Here is an 18,390-nt window from a genome sequence, read left to right as displayed (position 1 = left end):
AGATTTTCAAAACCTAGATCCACGCGAACGAAGTCGCGGGCATTACCTTATGTATATCTTGTTGGAAGGTATGTGTGTTAATCTGTCATTTGTTACCAAACTACGCCTTAGCTATTAATCACATAGGTAATTTGTGATTTTACTTAATTGTTAAGCCTATGAATGAATAATATAATGATAATTGTGATTTATTTATAGAGGGAGAGCCAGCGCGTGCCAGACCTTCGTTATTTTATAAAAGCTGAAAGTTTCTCTGCGTATGGGAAGAACGTTTGTTTGTTTGGATCGTGGTGGCTTTGGGAGATAACAGGTAATAAAGGTGTGAACATCTTGCGTCTAAAAGCACAAAAGTACCTAAATATAAAGTCTAATCTATCTAAGTAGGTAGTTACCTACCTATATAAAAGGAAAAGCTGACTGACTGACTGATCTGCCAACGCACAGACCACAGCTCAAACTACTGGACGGATCGGGCTGGAAAACATGCAGATAGCTAATGCTATTGTTAATTGCTATTGCCCGGAACCATGTCTCATTAAAATCGAAATGACGTCATTTTGATGTCAGCCGATATAAAAATATACCATGAGCTCGAAACTTCAGTCTAGACCTGACGTCACTAAAATCGCGGCCACGCGCATTAGCAATTTGCGGGACATACGCATCCGCTAAGATAAGGATTTTTGAAAATTCAACCCCTGGGTTTGAAATTTGTGTAGTCTACGCGCACGAAGTCGCGAGTATAAGCTAGTTTTTTTTAATATTTTCTTCGGAATAGTATTAAAAATCACGTCACGCATTTGCAGACACAAGTGTCGTGGCAGCCCCCTGCCAGTTTACTTTACCCTAAAGTGCTGGAGTCCAGATCCCGTTGAAAAAAAGTAAAAGATCTGTCTAGGTCGGTCTGTCACTGTCAGCGTCAAACTGTCAGCTGTGGGATGACAGTTACAGGGTGACCAGATTCAGCAGGATCGTGCGATTTTAGAAGAATATAATATGACCCCTAATTTAGGGCTTAGCAGATTTTGTCACAGGTTAGAAAAATTCACAGTTACTAATCTACTGACTATTTACCTACTTAGTAAACATTAAAGCAAAAATGTATTTTTTTCATGGATTTAACAGTAAATAAATAGAAACAATTAGTTGAGAGACTTTATTTTAATTTTTCCTACAAAACACAAACAGCATATTGTCAAAATGGTTGTAATGAGTTTTAACAGTTTTTTGTCCAGCAGCTAGCAGGATCAGCAATTTAAATCTGGTCACACTGGATAATTGAATAGTTTGTACTCTGTGATTGACACTTCCAAAACTTCCTTTTCGAAATTTTTGTTTTGTATACTATAACCCGTAAGCAAAGTACTTCGCAAGAAGTACTTTGCTTACATTTCGAAGTAAGTAAATAAATCAAATCTGTGAAGTAAATATGTATAAACCAAATTCCCCTAAATAGGTACTTATAACTAGTTTTGTGAGTGAAATAAAATAAAAGTTCTCTGAACATGGATGATGATGATTACTGGAACACCAGTGAAACTAAGGCGAAAGCCTTTAGCTTCGATGACGATGTGGTAAGTTTTTTAATAATTTTCCATTCAATTCCGTCAGCTTGTAGGTGCGTCCACTGAGGCCTTTTCAATAGCGTGCTACCAAACACGGTTCTCTGTCTTCCTCATCCACCCGCTTCCCGCCGCCTTCTTTTGGTCATCGGTCCAGCCGGCTGGAGGTATCTAGACTCTACTCCAGAACACGTCTGCCTCATCGGCCGTTCGTTCTGTGACAGACATGACCTGCTCACTGCCAATTCAGCTTGCTAATAATGGAGTTATGTGGGTTTTAAGCAATTACTTTTTTTTTTTCTTTTTTCAAAATTTCTCCAAAATGTTCTCAAAGGTGTGTGAAGTCTGCCAATCTGCACTGGGCTAGTGTGACAGACTATGGGGTAAACCGTTCTCATTCTGAGAGGAGGTCCATGTTCACTAGTGGGCCGGCCATTGGATCTCAAAGCCTCCTCATCTGGTAGAACAACTAAGCTTGATCCACATATCCTACTAGTGACTAGCTTATGAAATTATGTAGTATGTGACAGGTTGAGATGGCAAGCAAGTTATGAGGCTGGGAGATGCCCTACACACCCGCACGTTACTTGCGCTCACCCATACCGGCTTAGTGTGGGGGCTGTGCAGGTGTGCAGAGTGTTCCCACCCCGATTGCCATCTCAACCTGTCGCATACTGTAGGTCAGTTACTAGGATAGTATAAATAACAAGATTTCTTCCAGTTGTCACCACAAGAAATTTTGGCAATAGGTCAGAAGTCATACCCTGGACAGAAAGATGAAAGTCTGTTCAGTTCAGCCATCAGCAATGCCAAGACACAACTCCTACCGCTGTCCAGTTTGGTGTCACCTAAGGTTTTGGACTTGAGTAAGTGTATATTCTCCTGCAACATTCCTCATTTTTAGAGTTCCGTTTTCAAAAATTCTTTCTTAGCTGATGTCTACGTCATAATAGCTATCTGCATGCCAAATTTTAGCCCGATCCATTCAGTACTTTGAGTTGTGTGTTGATAGATCAGTCAGTCAATCAGTCTTTCCTTTTTAGGGTTCCGCACCTCAAAAGGAAAAACAGAACCATTATAGAATCAGTTTGTTGCTTGTCTGTCTATCTGTCTGTCAAGAAACCTACAGCGTAAGTACTTCCCGTTGACCTAGAATCAAGAAATTTGGTAAATAGGTAGGTCTTATAGCACACATTCGGGAAAAAATTTGAAAACTGTGAATTTGTGGTTACATCACTCAAAAAAAATTTAAATTGTGGTCATGAACTAATAATTAGTATTTTCAATTTTCGTAATAAGATAGCTATATCAAGTGGGGGTATCATATGAAAGGTCTTCACCTGTGCATTCTAAAACAGATTTTTATTTTTTTTTATTATGTTTTTGAATTATCGTGCAAAATGTCAAAAAAATACAACTGTAGTACGGAACCCTTGGCCGGTTATTATATTTAGATAGAATAGATTTAATTAAGGTACTTAAAACAAACAAATTATGTGAATTTTAAAAAAACCTGTTTGATTCATTGATTTCAGTTGTCCTCGCACAGTCTGGAAAAGACCCAAATGACAGAACAGAGCCTGAGCAAACCGTGGCGGTGACACTAAAGAGATTGGTGTTGGGGCGGAGTGTTTCTCTCCGCTGTCACAGGAGTCTGAAGAGAAAGACTGAACTACTCGATGGCGCGGTCGCTGTCGGCGATGGAAACGCAATAATAACTGTGAGTAAAAATAAAATGAAATAAAAATATTTTTTATTCAATAAAACTCTTACGAGTATTTTTGAATCGTTAGAGGCATCTACCACTGGTTCGGAATGCCTTTCCTACCGAGAAGAACCAGCAAGAAACTCGGCGGTTGCTCTTGTCAAAGATTTGATAGACAATATAGAGCAATACAATACAATACAATACAAACTTCTTTATTGTGAATATGGGTAAACAGTGGAGATGTTACAAAGTAAAAAGGTACAGCCAAATTCTGCCTATTAGCATGCAATATGTTATGATATACCTAACAACGTGTACATTGTTAAAATTAGTCACATTATATATTTAGTCACAAAAATAATTAAATAATAGTATTGAGTATTGTAGAAGAAATTTTTCAAACTCATTACTCTTCACTGTGTTTCTCAATGCTGAGGGTAGTGACCCCTTTCCCCTCCACTATTATTCATAGGTAGGTAGGAGTTTTCTGGTTATGTGGTGGTTCTCAGATCCTTTCAATAAACTAATCATAATATACCAATCACTATAGTACAACATACAAAATTCAATTAACTAAGAGATTTTGACTCTATCACAATGTTAGTGATCTAGGAATCGACCGTAGACAACATAGAAAACGACTCGACAACTACACGGCGACGACAAGACAACGACACGGCGACCACACAGTAATGACACGGAAACAACAAGATGACGGCACGGCAACGACAAGACAACGACAGGGCAATGACACGGCAGACAGACAGACAACAAAGTGATCCTATAAGGGTTCGTTTTTCCTTTTGAAGTATGGAACCCTAAAAAATATTAAAAGTGAATTATTGAATTTTTATATAAATTATTTGTAGTTTTATACAATTTTTCAGGTGGTCCTATTCTTAATCCAAACTTTGAACAAAAAGTTGGTATACGAGTTGCTTTCGGCGCGCCCTCTAGCGTTAAACCACTACATTAGCTTTCTGCAGTCTGAGGGAAAAGTGGCTGAACTCACAGATTTATTGACGTAAGTACATACTAGGTATTGCATCCTAATCCTAATCCTAATTTCTCATAATATTATAAAAATGTGAAAGTGTGGATGTATGGATGTTTGGATATTTGTTACTCAATCACGCAAAAACGGCTGAACGGATTTGGATAAAATTTGGAATCGGGATAGATTAACCTGGACCTACAAATTACCCTGACCCTGACCCTGGATTAACAAATAGGCTACTTTTTGTACCGCGGGACTTTTGAAAAATGTAAAAAGCTTATGGTTCCGACTTCGTCCGCGTCTACTACACAAATTTCAAACCCCTATTTCACCCCCTTAGAGGTTGAATTTTCAGAAATCCTTTCATAGCGGTTGTCTAAGTGGGTTTTAGTTTTTTGGTACTTCTACACATAGACAGGTCCTAACCTCAACTTGCCCGGGATGTTACGGACACCATCAAACACCTAGATTATAATATTAGTAGGAATAATAGTGGGAGGTCCCGGGTTCGATTCCTGGCAGGGGTTTGGAATTTTATAATTTCTAAATTTCTGGTCTGGTCTGGTGGGAGGCTTCGGCCGTGGCTAGTTACCACCTTACCGGCAAAGCCGTGCTGCCAAGCGATTTAGCGTTCCGGTACGATGCCGTGTAAAAACCAAAGGGGTATGGGTTTAATAAAAAAAAAAAAACTGCCATACCCATAGAGCAGAAACAAAGAGGAGATGTTGTATTAAGGGGACTCAGTTCGGTGCTTTCTTCATACAAACGTAGGAGGGAAATTACAACAATATTCGATATTGTACACACAAAACTAAGAATTATATCGATTTATCTCGTCATTATCTAGGTTTATTGATATATAAAATATTGAAAAAAGTATTGATTTAAAAGTTACGAGGCTCAAAAGATTCCTATTTTTAACACTAAATTAATGACAACTTTGGGCGTAAATAAATAAGATTAGGGATATGAAAATTCTAAAACAATTTATCATTAGACGTAGTTTATTTATTCATTAGTTGAAATAATTTTACTTTGCAAACATAAATTCAGCAGTTTTTTCTCAAAAATACTTTTCCTGAACCCTTTTCGCGCGCTTGATTTCGGTGAAAATCATCGTGCCTCTCAACTTTCTCATACAATGTCAAGTGAAAAGCAAACATGTTACCCACGTGCGCTGCCAATTTCGGTCGAGCGTCCTGCGTCACCTTAAGATTTCCCTATGAAATATCGAGTGACATTTTGCGGGGTGAGGGGTTGTGGAACGCCGCCCACTTCTCAATTTTCCATCTGCGGGTTAGTAGCAAAACTACTCGCTTAGCGACCTAACATCGATATATTGATGTCACTACATAGTTCAGCTATCTCACACTAGATGTCAATAATCTAGAACTATTTTAATAATTACGTATAAAATTACTTACAAATGAAATGTGATACCATTCATAGCATCAGAACGTCTGTCTGAATAACTTTGACACGATAAAACACAACACTTCATCCTTTTGTTCTTAAAAACGCGAAAACACACCGATAATACGAGTCTCAATATATGTGAACCTGACGAACGCAGACAGCATACTAACTAAGGCCCCGCCCACAGTGATGACGTCAGGACCTAGTTGAAAATCACAGTGCACAGTTGCTTAGGCCAACTCCTCTTTGTTTCTGGTTCTGGTTTCATACCCCTTCCAGGTTAGCCCGCTATCATCTTAGACTGCATCATCACTTACCACCAGGTGAGATTGCAGTCAAGGGCTAACTTGTATCTGAATAAAAAATAAAAAAAAAATATCGAGAACTAGCGACCCGCCCCGGCTTCGCATGGGTGGCAATGTAGACAGACACTTAATGTAGTGTCACTTCCATACTAATATTATAAATGCAACCACCGCCGCGCCGCCTCCGTCTCGTTTTTTACGCCTAATATTTGTTAACTTTCGATGGAAGCTTGATTTCTTCCGACATTTTGTTCAAATGATTTTCGTCATATTTCAACAAATTAACACAAACCAATATTAAATTATACCTATTAACCTTCCTCTTGAATCATTCTATCTGTTGGTGAAAACCGCATTAAAATCCGTTTGCGTAGTTTAAAAGATCTACGCGTTCATACATACAGAGTACAGACAGCGGGAAGAGACTTTATTTTATACTATGTAGAGAAGAAGCATTTCATAATTTTTTAATATATTTTTTAGAATGCTCGGAAGGAGTCCAGATGCCGCGGTAAATATTTTTTCCGACTCTTGAAAACTATTTTATATTAATACTAGCTTATGCTCGCGACTTCGTCCGCGTGGACTACAAAATTTCAAAACCCTATTTCACCCCCTTAGGAGTTGAATTTTCAAAAATCCTTTCTTAGCGGATGCCTACGTCATAATAGCTATCTGCATGCCAAATTTCAGCCCGATCCGTCCAGTAGTTTGAGCTGTGCGTTGATAGATCAGTCAGTCAATCAGTCAGTCATTCAGTCAGTCACCTTTTCCTTTTATATATATATAGATTAAAGATTATTATATTTCTAAAACAATGCTGATTAAAAAATTTAGTTATTAATCTTATTTACTAGGTACTAGCTTATGCCCGCGTTTTCGTCCGCATGGACTACACAAATTTCAAACCCCCTATTCTATTAGCCCTTTAGATTTCAAAAATCCTTTCTTAGCGGATGTCTACGTCATAATAGCTATCGCATGCCAAATTTCAGCCCGATGCTTCCAGCAGTTTGAGCTGTGTGTTGATAGATCAGTCAGTCAGTCAGTATCTAAAATAATAAGAATAAAACTGATTTTTAAAAATTAATTATTTATATGAATCAGTACCCTTATTATAAATGCGAAAGTGTGTTTGTTTGTTGGTTTGTTAGTCTGTCCTTCAATCACGTCGCAGCGGTGCAACGGATTGACGTATTTTTTGCATGGGTATAGATAAAGACCTGGAGAGTGACATAGGCTACTTTTGATCCCGGAAAATCAAAGAGTTCCCACGGGATTTTTAAAAAACTAATTCCACGCGGACGAAGTCATCAGCTAGTTTGTTAACAAAATTAGTTAATTAAGTGCTAAAGAACATGTTTATGTGTAAAATTTATTAATATTGAATTTTAGATGTACCAATTTCAACATATAATCAAAACCCAAGGTAACAGTGTGGATGCGTTGCTGAGAAAATTGAATAATTTACTGGCAAATTATTTCAACCAACCCGGCGTGGACGCCCACCAGGCCAAAATGGTGGCAGACTATGTTAAATTGTTAGGTAAGTTTAAAAGACGTATATAATTGAAAAGTTTAAAAAAAACCCAACTGCGGTTTCATCATCATCATCAACAACCGATAGACGTCCACTGCTGTGCATAGGTCTTGTAGGGAGTTCCACACGCCACGGTCTTGCGCCGCCTGAATCCAGCGGCTCCCTGCGACTCGTCTGATGTCGTCCGTCCACCTAGTGGAGGGGTCTTCCAACACTGCGTCGTCCGGTGCGAGGATCCTATAAGGTTAGCCCTTGACTGCAATCCCACCTGGTGGCTTACCACCAGGTGAGGTGGTGGCTATCACTTATGATGATGCAGTCTAAGAAGGAAGCGGGCTAACCTGGAAAGGGTGTTCCCCTTTGGTTTCTACACGGCATCGTACCGGAACGCTAAATCGCTTGTCGGCACGTGTTTACCGGTAGGGCGACAACAAGGCACGGCCAAAGCCTCCCACCAGACGGCCTTCTCTATTGAGCGCATCATACTCAGACATCCTCAGTCTTCCTCAGCCATCTACTTTCCCCGCCCATTCTCAAAGTCTCTGATGAACAAAATATCTTGATGCAGAATGGCAAAAATGCGCCAACAGACTGGAACTAAACAACAATTCTACCCTGCACTGTCTGGCATATTGTTGTGCGCAACACTGGCACGAGGGCGCTGGCAACATGATGTCGCCGCTCACGCTGTGCCAACGACAACAGGTGGGTGAGACGACAACAGTCTATATTCCTTTTTATTCATATACAACAGTAACATTGGCACGAAGGCGCTGGCAACATGATGTCGCCGCTCACACTGCGCCAACGACAACAAGTAGGAGAGCTGACAACAATCTATAGTCCTTTTTATTCATAAACAACAGTACCATTGGCACGAGGGCGCTGGCAACATGATGTCGCCGCTCACGCTGTGCGAACGACAACAGGTGGGTGAGCTGACAACAATGCGGATTTATTGTTCATCAACAACAGCAACACTGATACGAGGGCGCTGGCAACAGGATGTCTCCGCTCACGACACCAAGTGGGTGTGACGACAACAATCTATTAGTCTTTTCTGTTCCTAAACAACCCAATCGTGTCGATGTGGACTACACATTACACAATGTTGCCGTCATGATGTCACAAAATATCGTCGTTTTTGCTGTGCCAACAACCATTATTTGGGTAAGTCAACAACAATTTAGTTTTTCTTTAAAGGGGGTTTTTTTTTCAAATATTACCATTTATAAAGTTAATTGCTGATTAATATTCCTTCCCCTCCAATTAATTCCAATTAAGCGTAAAGCTTGTGCTAGGAGTAGGTACGACAATAGTGCAACGGGTGGGATTTGAACCGGCGACCTTTCGGTTTTCAGTCCGCTCCTTTAACCGTTGAGCTATCGAGGCTCTAAAAATGTACGTTATCTTTTTTTTAATATTATTTTCTTGTACCTGCAGGTACCTCCAGTACAATATGATTGGGTGGTCCTCAATGTACATGGCAACTCCAACAAATGGGATATTGTTGAATCTATGTTCACCAAAAAAGTAAGTTTAACCTATTCCTATTTAAGTAGTTTAACCTATTAGTTTATAGTAAGTAGTTCGACTAATTAATATTAATAGAAATATTGATATTCATCATCATCATCATCATGATCAACCCATCGCCGGCTCACTAAAGAACACGGGTCTCCTCTCAGAGTAAAAAGAGTTTGGCCATAGTGGCCAACACTCGCCATGCTGTCCATGTGCGGATTGGTAGACTTCACACACCTTTGAGAATATTATGGGGAACTCTCAGGCATGCCGGTTTCCTCACGATGTTTTCCTTCACCGTTAAAGCAAGTGATATTTAATTACTTAAAACGCACATAACTCCGAAAAGTTAGAGGTGCGTACCCGGGATTGAACCCCCGACCTCCGATTAGAAGGCGGATGTCCTAACCACTAGGCTTATCACAGCTCAATGAAATAAATAAATTTTGATTTTGAATGCTTCTCCAGGATTGGCTCGGTCGTACAACCGTGTCTTCCAACATACCAATGGAAACATTGCTAGCGAGGCTCAGCGAGTTGGCGGCCAGCAAGCAAATGTTGGCCACATGCCTCCACAAACTGCCCAGTGCAGACGACCGGCTGCGGCTGGCGCAAAAATACAAGGTAAGGACACAGGATAACCAAGAGTACACCCAATCTCCAAACCACCTGAGAACAATCTCCAAGCCACATAAGGACAATCTCCGAGCCACATGAGAACAATCTCCAAGCCACATAAGGACAATCTCCGAGCCACATAAGAACAATCTCCAAGCCACCTGAGAACAATCTCCAAGCCCCATAAGGACAATCTCCAAGCCACATGAGAACAATCTCCAAGCCACATGAGTACATTCTCCGAGCCACCTGAGATTAATCTCCAAGCTACATAAGCACAATCTCCGAGCCACAGGAGAACAATCTCCAAGCCATATAAGGGTAGTTTGGGGTAAAATCGAACTTCAGGTGGTAACCCTATTTTTTATATCCCACCCAATGTAATTTTTGTATTTAATAGATTTATCAAAGGGATAGAATCAACAAAAAGACTAGAAAAGGACAGAATGTAATTTTTTTCAGAATTCGCGAAATAATAGCATTTTTATAGGTATTAATAAACTAATTAACTGGATAGACTGCGAGGTATTATAAATTTTGTTTTTCAAACAATAACTGAGAAATAACCAAACACCTGCGTCACGAGACTAAGGGTGAGATGTATAGAGCGCACTCTAACTTTGCTTAGACTTAAGACAGAGTTAAAACGAGACAGAGCTATATCTCTCATATAAATCTGTCTCGTTTTAACTCAATCTTAAAGTCAAAGATTAAAGAGAAAGATTATTAAGCATCGTAAAATGATATTAAAAACGTTGACAGATCAAGAATCAGACCATGACAGCAATTATTTAATACTATTTTACTTTGTCCTTATTTTTATTTTGAACTAATCTTGCTTTATAAAAAAAATCTAGTCTACATTCTCATAATATAATATATGTATAAGCATGCAAATGAATAATATTTAATATGTAGTAATAATAATTTAATAATTTTAATCCTATTCTTATTGTATTCTAAATTGTAACCTTTTATTGTATCTTTAATATTTATCATTTTATTGTAAAGTACCTAAAATTTGTATTTGCAATACCCTAACAGGGTCTCATGTACTGCTTATATTTAGCTTTAAGCACCCACCATCAATTAATGTAAATGTACATGAAAGCAAATAAATAAATCTAATCTAATCTAAATATTTTTGGCAGGTCCATTCTGTAGTGATAGAAACTCTGGCGAAGCAGAAGGACAGGACTAGTCTTACGAACTATAAGATGACTTTGAACGCGCAGTCCGAAGAGTACATACTAGCCGAGAACACCATCCGAGATTCGGTGAGTTATGTTCTTTTTACCGAATTTCGGCCACGGCAGCCATCTGACGGTAGAAAACATCGTGAGGGAACATGCATGCATGAGAGTCTAAATATATTTAGACTTTCATGCATGAAGCGTTCTGGTTACGCCCTGTTGGGTAGAACGCTAGCAAAAACGAAGACAGGTGATAGTACTGATGATTAATAAATAGATAGATAGAAATACTTTATTGCACACAAAAAATATTACATAACATGACAAAAACAAAGAAACTAAAACTAAAAAATAATTGTATGCAAAGGCGGCCTTATTGTTATTATTATTATTATCTCGATATATCTACTCTCACGCCCGTGTACAAGATAAATATATATAACAGCCAAAAGAAATAGAATATACTTACATACATAAAAATAAATAAACCTACATAAACATTACATACATACATTTTATTTATTATTATTATTTATTTATATATATTATATATTATTTATTTATTATTATTATTATTATTATTTATTTTATTTCAGATATTTCATCCATATTGCTCACAGCAATCTCTACCAGGCAACCTTTGGTGAAAGGAGAAACTAGGATTAATGATACGATGCCACAGAAAAAAGCGAAAAAAAATATCCCATATTATGTAAAAGTTCACGATAATTATATTGCGAATAAAACATCTGACTAACGCTAGAGGTCAACGAACGTTGCGTAAGTAGGCTACTCGGAGTCAATGCCGCATCGTAGGTGGGGCGCATTGACCCCAGTTTTGCACGCTATACATTGCGGGTTTGAAAAATACTAAATCACTATAATAACTACAAAATGAGGCAAATGGTTATTGGTATTGGATTGTGTTTAGATAGTATAACAATAACGCTAAGTTTTTGCTAGCGTTCTGGTTACACGTATAGCGTGCAAAACTCGGGTCAATGCCCCGGCATTGACTCCTACTTTAGCAACGTTCGTTGACCTCTAGCGTCAGTCAGATGTTTTATTTACCGTGAACAAAACCGGATTTTTTTTATTTTGTACGCGTTTTTTTTTTGTGGTATCATAATATCAGTAACCATCAGTACTATAACCTGTCATCGTTTTTGCCAATTATTTCTCCTTCATGTTGTAGAGAAGATAATAAAATAGTCATTTTTCTTTACAGTCAATAAAATGGAAGAACTAAACGGGTACAGAGGGTACAGATTACAGAACGACAACTTGATCTGCGATAGATGGCGCATTACTGTTTTAAATCGCACTTGATGTATAATTCTTAGTTAGTTTGTTTTTACCTTGTTTATCTAGTTAATAATTATGTAAGATTTAAGTTACATAAAATAAATACATAAAATATTCATTTGGATTTGAATAGCGACCCGCCCCGGCTTTGCACGGGTTGCACAAAGTTTCGCCGGGTCTTTTCATTATAGATTAAAATAAGCGTTTTTTGATTAAAATTATATTGCAATAAAAAATTATGATTATGATTATGATTATACAGGGTAGAAGAGACCTCAGCACCCTGATCCTATGAAGTCTTCTCTGTCGGGAAGCTAGTCGGGGTGCTCAGATTTTGTTCTGGTTTATTTATTTATTTATTCAGATACAAGTTAGCCCTTGACTGCAATCTCACCTGTGCAATCTAAGATGGAAGCGAGCTAACTTGGAAGGGGTATGCCAGTTTTTGATTACATCCCCCTTTGGTTTCTACACGGCATCGTACCGGAACGCTAAATCGCGCGGCACGGCTTTGCCGGTAGGGTGGTAACTAGCCACGTACGAAGTTACCCACCAGATCTGACCAGTTTAGAAATTATAAAATTCCAAACCCCTGCCGGGAATCTAACCCGGGACCTCTCACTAATAAGACAACAGTTCTTACCACTGCGCCAGGGTGGCTTAGTGCTCAGAACTGTGAACTGTTTTTCGCTAAGAATAGTAAAACAATCTTTACTCGTATGTTAAAACCACTTTTAAAAGTAATAGTAATTTAATTCATATATTTTTATCTTATCCCACAGAATAAATACTAACTATCTAACTAGGTACATCTAGTTAAATTGCTACTTACAATCTATATTCATAATTATGATAATAATATAAAGGTTAAAAGTTGTTGATCTTGGTGCCACAGTAAAAGTTATTTAACTATAACGCACAGTAAAGTGAATCATTTTGAGTTATAACGCTCTTTCTTATACTTTTAATGGACATCGGCCTTTAAAATGATATTTTGGCTTTGTAGAGCGTTGTCTCTGTCACTCATAGCTATATAACGTTTTGTCGGTCTCAACGACGACGGAGACAGTGCTCTACAAATTTGCTATCTCCTTCCAAAGGTTTTACAAAGGTTCTTTACTTTCGGCCGCGTACTGTAAGTTGATTTTTACACGATAGTAAAAGTTGTTTAAAGCAATGAGTAAAGTGACTCATTTTGGATTAGAACGCTTTTTTCGAATAGCTTTTATGTATTTGACTTTTATGTGTCATTTCGGAGCTGCAGTGATATTATATTAATATGATAACGGTGACTGATCATCTTTTGTCGCTACTGTTGTAATTTTATTCAGCGGATTTTTCTTCAGGATATAAAGATTGGTTCCATCGTAAAAGTTGTTTATAACGGAGAGTAGAGTGAATGATTTTGAGTTATGACACTTTATCCAATATTTTGTACGAATGTGTAGGGTGTCCCTTTGGTAACGTCAAGTGATCAACTCTCGTCGCCACAGTTGCAACAGTTGTCGTCCACCTCGACGCCACACAGCTTCAGAAGATACACCACCAGTGTGACGCACAGCAGACACCTCAACACCTTGCCGCACGAACCACAATCGCAGCAACAACACATTTTTACTTTCTTTTTCGCTTATAAGGCCTGTTTATAAATAATGATGAGGTCTAGTTTGCCTAGAAGAGTTTATATTCAGTATTCACTCTTGCATTGAGAATACTGAAATTATACGGCACTTATTTTTCTCTTCTGTTTTTTCACAGCAATGCCAATCTATTTTCGAGCATAAATTACTTGCTTAATTAATCTTTTTTCTCTTCTCTTATTTTGGCCTGATGTTTCAGAACCTTATAGCACAGATAACTTTAATTCTTCTTTAATTTTCATAAATTGCGTTTTGTTTGCGTTGCGAGGTCCGAGAACAATTCACTAAAAATAAATAGAAAATTTAGTGTAAAAACCAATTATTAAAACACAGAACACACAGCAGTAATGAGAAGTTGGTCGAATAAGTTTTTATCGGTGTATATCCGACTAGTTTGAAACTTATTTGTCCTTAGTCGGTTCGAGCAGCATCATATCGGACTTGGGAGCTCGAACTGACTCAAAACAAGCCCCGCTTACACCAATTTCAACGTGTGTTTAGCAGTTTTCTCATTAGTTTATAGGTAAAATAATAAACTTTTAATACCTGGCCCGTACGATAGTAAGAATTAAAAAAAACAATTATTAATTCACTTGCTATTTCACTTTACTAAGGCAACTTTCTAATTGATTATTTATTCAAATTAATACGTAAACGTACTTCCATGTCGGAATATATTTGATGACTAACTGACTGACCTTAGCTAATGATCTTGAAAGCGATTGACACACTTAATGCCTCAATGGAAATAACAATAGGTAGTCTTTTATGGACAAGCAAGAAAATTTTCCTTGAAACGTACCTAAGGTCTATTTTTTTAGAAACTGCCAATTGTTAACAATTTTTATTGTTATAAGTATTATTTTATTTAAGTCATAGTGGCTTAGTGGTTAAGACTTGGTATTTTTTACCAAGGATAGTGGGTTCCAATTCATTCGGTTTACAAAATGAATGACTCTGAGTCCGAATGCCTCCAGTAGTATCTACCTTTCTGACACAAAACTCAAAAGTAAGATCTTTCAAAAGGTGTCACAACTTAAGGGATGATTTATACCAGCACGTGACGGGTGACGCGCGGACGAGGCACGGATTCAGAACATCACGAACATTTAATGCTTCACAGTGTGACGAACGTGAACGGACACTGCATGGTGAAGCATAAACTGCTTCATATAAAATGTTCGTGATGTTCCGAATCCATCCGTGCCTCGTCCGCGCGTCGTTCGTGGCACGGCCTAGTGCTAGCATAAATCATCCCTTAATAGTTTGAAGTACCTATTCGCTACCTAGTACTTGTGTACTTACCTAAGCACATCCATATAAATGTGCAAGTGTGTTTGTTTGTCCTTCACTCGCAACGGGTGTAAGATAAGCAATGGATTGACGCGATTTTGTGCATGGGTAGGTATAGTTAAAGACCTGGGAAAGTGATATAGGCTACTTTTCATCCCGGAAAATCAAGTATTGCCCACAGGAACCTCGAACGAAGTCGCGGGCATCAGCTAGTTAAATAATATAAAGTGACATAAATAGCATCACAACTCAAAAAGTTTATTAAACTACCTAGTAAGTAGTGATCACAAAATAAAAGTGCCTAGGTAGGTATAAATTGTTACAACTCAAATTTTTTACATAATAGATGGTTAGGTACTTACATGACTAATAATCCTTAAACAAATAGTTAAAAAAAATACGTAAGACACTTATATACGACTAGTCTACTAATACTTCTGTCTGATAATGAAAATGTATTTTGGACTAGATGACTTCATATTTTCGTCCATTATTACAGATAGTTAGATACAGGTATTCCTTATCAGTTGTCAAATAAAGATAACTAAACGTGGGCGGTCGAATATCGGTGTAAATACGGGGAAATCGCGCAACCCATTTCCACTTATCATATTTTAGTAGGTATGGTATTAGGAAATGTTATCTGTGCGATAATCGCTATCCATCCATAATGACTGATAAATAGATTAGATAGACCCTGATAGATCTACAGTACAGAGAGAGTAGAGTAGGTAGTAGAATAATCGTAGTAGTAGAAGTATCAGGATCTATCTATTTATTAGTATAAACAATCTGTCAAGTGCTAGTCTGACTAGTACACGAAGAGTTCCGTACCATCTTATAAGAAATAACAATTTTTAATTTATCTTAATTTTCATGGCAGCCATTTTGAAATGTTATTTGTTGTTATAGCGGCAATTATAGAAATACACATTCTGTGAAAATTTCAACTCTGCCTATTACGGTTCTCGAGATAAAGCCTACAGCCCGCTTCACAGACAGACAGACGGACGGACGCACGGATGGACATCGGAGGCTTATAATAATATGGTCCAACTGGAACCCTTCGGGTAAGGACCCTTATAAAAATTAATTGCCGTATATGTATCATCACACAAGTTCATAGACGTTTAGGGCCTTGATAATATAGCAAGCGCCCCGTGCGCACAGACAGTAGGTACGCTGCGCTGTGAAGACAAAATGTATTGGTGATCTATGGAACTAAACAAGTGCGAAGGTGGCCTTTGTTCTGCGCCACAATTTTTTCCTTTGTTCTCAGCCGAATAAGCTAACCCCTAGATCAGTGAGGGCCTAGGTATTATTTTATAATGTAACTAAGCACCTCTACCTACCTACATGGTAATAAATTAATCCCAAAATAGATATCTCGTAATCAAAATTTTTTACAAAAAAAATAAAAACCGACTTCGTTACACAAACACTAAAAATTGAAAAATAATTTAATTTATTACCGAATATATTATGTATACAAGAGTTAATATAGTTCCATAATAATATTTTTTGGTGCCGGTGCCAATTAGCTTCAGCTGCGCGAATCGTCTAGACTTCGAATTTTTATGAGACTCCACAATGGCACCTCATTGGCACCGACCCCAAAAAATATTATTATGGAACTATATTAACTCTTGTATACATAATATATTCGGTAATAAATTAAATTATTTTTCAATTTTTAGTGTTTGTGTAACGAAGTCGGTTTTTATTTTTTTTGTAAAAAATTTTTATTTCACAATTTTTAGTGGCCCCATGGAATTATGCTATGACTGGTTAAAAGTCTACTGTTTACTAAGCTATTACACTGATCGCGAGCAATTTACTCTTATCCGTTGAGGAGTTCCAGTATCTATCTTCGAAGATGTTCATCAGATCTTCACCAAATTGAAATGGGACCAACTTTGAAGTATACCCTTTCAAACAAAAAAAGAATTTTCAAAATCGGTCTAGGCGTTTTCGAGTTATCGGGGAACATTCCGACGAATTGAGAACCTCCTCCTTTTTTTGAAGTCGGTTAAAAAATCAAAATCATCTTCAATTTTGACGACCTCCCTGGCGCAATGGTAAGTATTATTACTGGGAGTTCCCGAGTTAGATTCCTGGATTTTTGGAATTTTATAATTTCTTGTCTGGTCTGGTTCGTGGTGGCTTCGGCCGTGGCTAGTTACCACCATACCAGCACGATCCGTTACGATGCCGTGTAGAAACCAAAGGGGCATGGGTTTAATAAAAACTGCCATAACCCTTCCAGGTTATAGCCCGCTTCGATCTTAGACTGCATCATCACTTACCACCAGGTGAGATTGCAGTCATGGGCTAACTTGTATCTGAATAAAAAATTAAAAAAAATTTTTTGAAGACGATCGTAATTGCAACTGCGTAGCCCAATTAACCAGTAACAGTCAGTAATTTCGTCATAATGGGTCGTTCGTCACTAACTAGTTACATAGTAATTAAAAACAAATTAACGTGTGAGAAAAGCAACATGAATCACATCTCATGACTAAAATCATGTTTTTTTTCTAAATTGAAAACTAGTTTAGGTTTACCTACCACTTGACTATATTGTTATGAGCTCATAATAATAATAATGATGATAAGTGGCTGATTCATGAATATCGTATCGTAGTAATTAGGGATTGCAATCCCGCAGCTCACTCAATCCCGCGGGATTGATATGCGGGATTGATCAATCCCGCGCGGGATCCGCGGGATCCCGCATATTTGAAATTATTCACAGTAGTTCAACTTTTTGCCCCGTTTGTATGTAAGATAAAGTATTAATTTTTTGATCTTATAGGGCTATAAGATCGAAAAATTAATACTTTATCTTATTTAAAATTATGTTATAAAATCGAATTGAAACTACAGGTTTTTGTTTCAAAAATCAAGTATTATTAATTAAACATGTCTTACATTATGTACGTATTATAACGCCACAGACCTTTACCAAGTTGATTGTCGTCGCCTTTATTCCCTTTCTCGGAATTCTCAGTTTCATTGGACTTGGACATGATTCATTTATTCGTTATCTGCAAGTATGTATTTAATGTGTACTTGTAAGCAAATGTTCACGCCACATTACGACATATTCCCATTTACGGGCATAATCAGCATATAAAATAGCACAAAGCAAAAAATAAATAGAATACATTAATATACTTACGTTAAACGCCGGACGGTGAATACGAAAACACTCTGTCTGTCACATACAGAAACGACGCGCGAAGCGCACGGTGGTCGTAATCTATGGTGGTCGGTGAGTCTATGTGAC

At 37.8% G+C, this 18,390-nt stretch overlaps 1 protein-coding gene across 1 annotated transcript; it reads left to right on the top strand.

Annotated features, from left to right (window-relative positions):
* The first annotated feature begins 1,355 nt into the window (after positions 1 to 1,355).
* On the top strand, positions 1,356 to 12,427 carry Vps16B (Vacuolar protein sorting 16B). The gene is made up of 11 exons (XM_034981347.2): positions 1,356 to 1,574; positions 2,284 to 2,428; positions 3,098 to 3,282; positions 4,158 to 4,294; positions 6,472 to 6,499; positions 7,384 to 7,534; positions 8,097 to 8,233; positions 8,972 to 9,061; positions 9,521 to 9,676; positions 10,822 to 10,947; positions 12,092 to 12,427. The coding sequence occupies exons 1-11, from the start codon at positions 1,506 to 1,508 to the stop codon at positions 12,110 to 12,112; spliced, it is 1,245 nt and encodes a 414-aa protein (XP_034837238.1). The 5' UTR covers positions 1,356 to 1,505; the 3' UTR covers positions 12,113 to 12,427.
* The last annotated feature ends 5,963 nt before the right edge of the window (positions 12,428 to 18,390 follow it).

This window comes from Maniola hyperantus, chromosome 24 (genome assembly GCF_902806685.2).
Source record: "Maniola hyperantus chromosome 24, iAphHyp1.2, whole genome shotgun sequence".
In the NCBI taxonomy this organism is placed as follows: Eukaryota; Metazoa; Arthropoda; class Insecta; order Lepidoptera; family Nymphalidae; genus Maniola; species Maniola hyperantus.
Note: the sequence above shows the minus strand (reverse complement) of the source record. Positions and strands in the feature narration are given on the sequence as shown.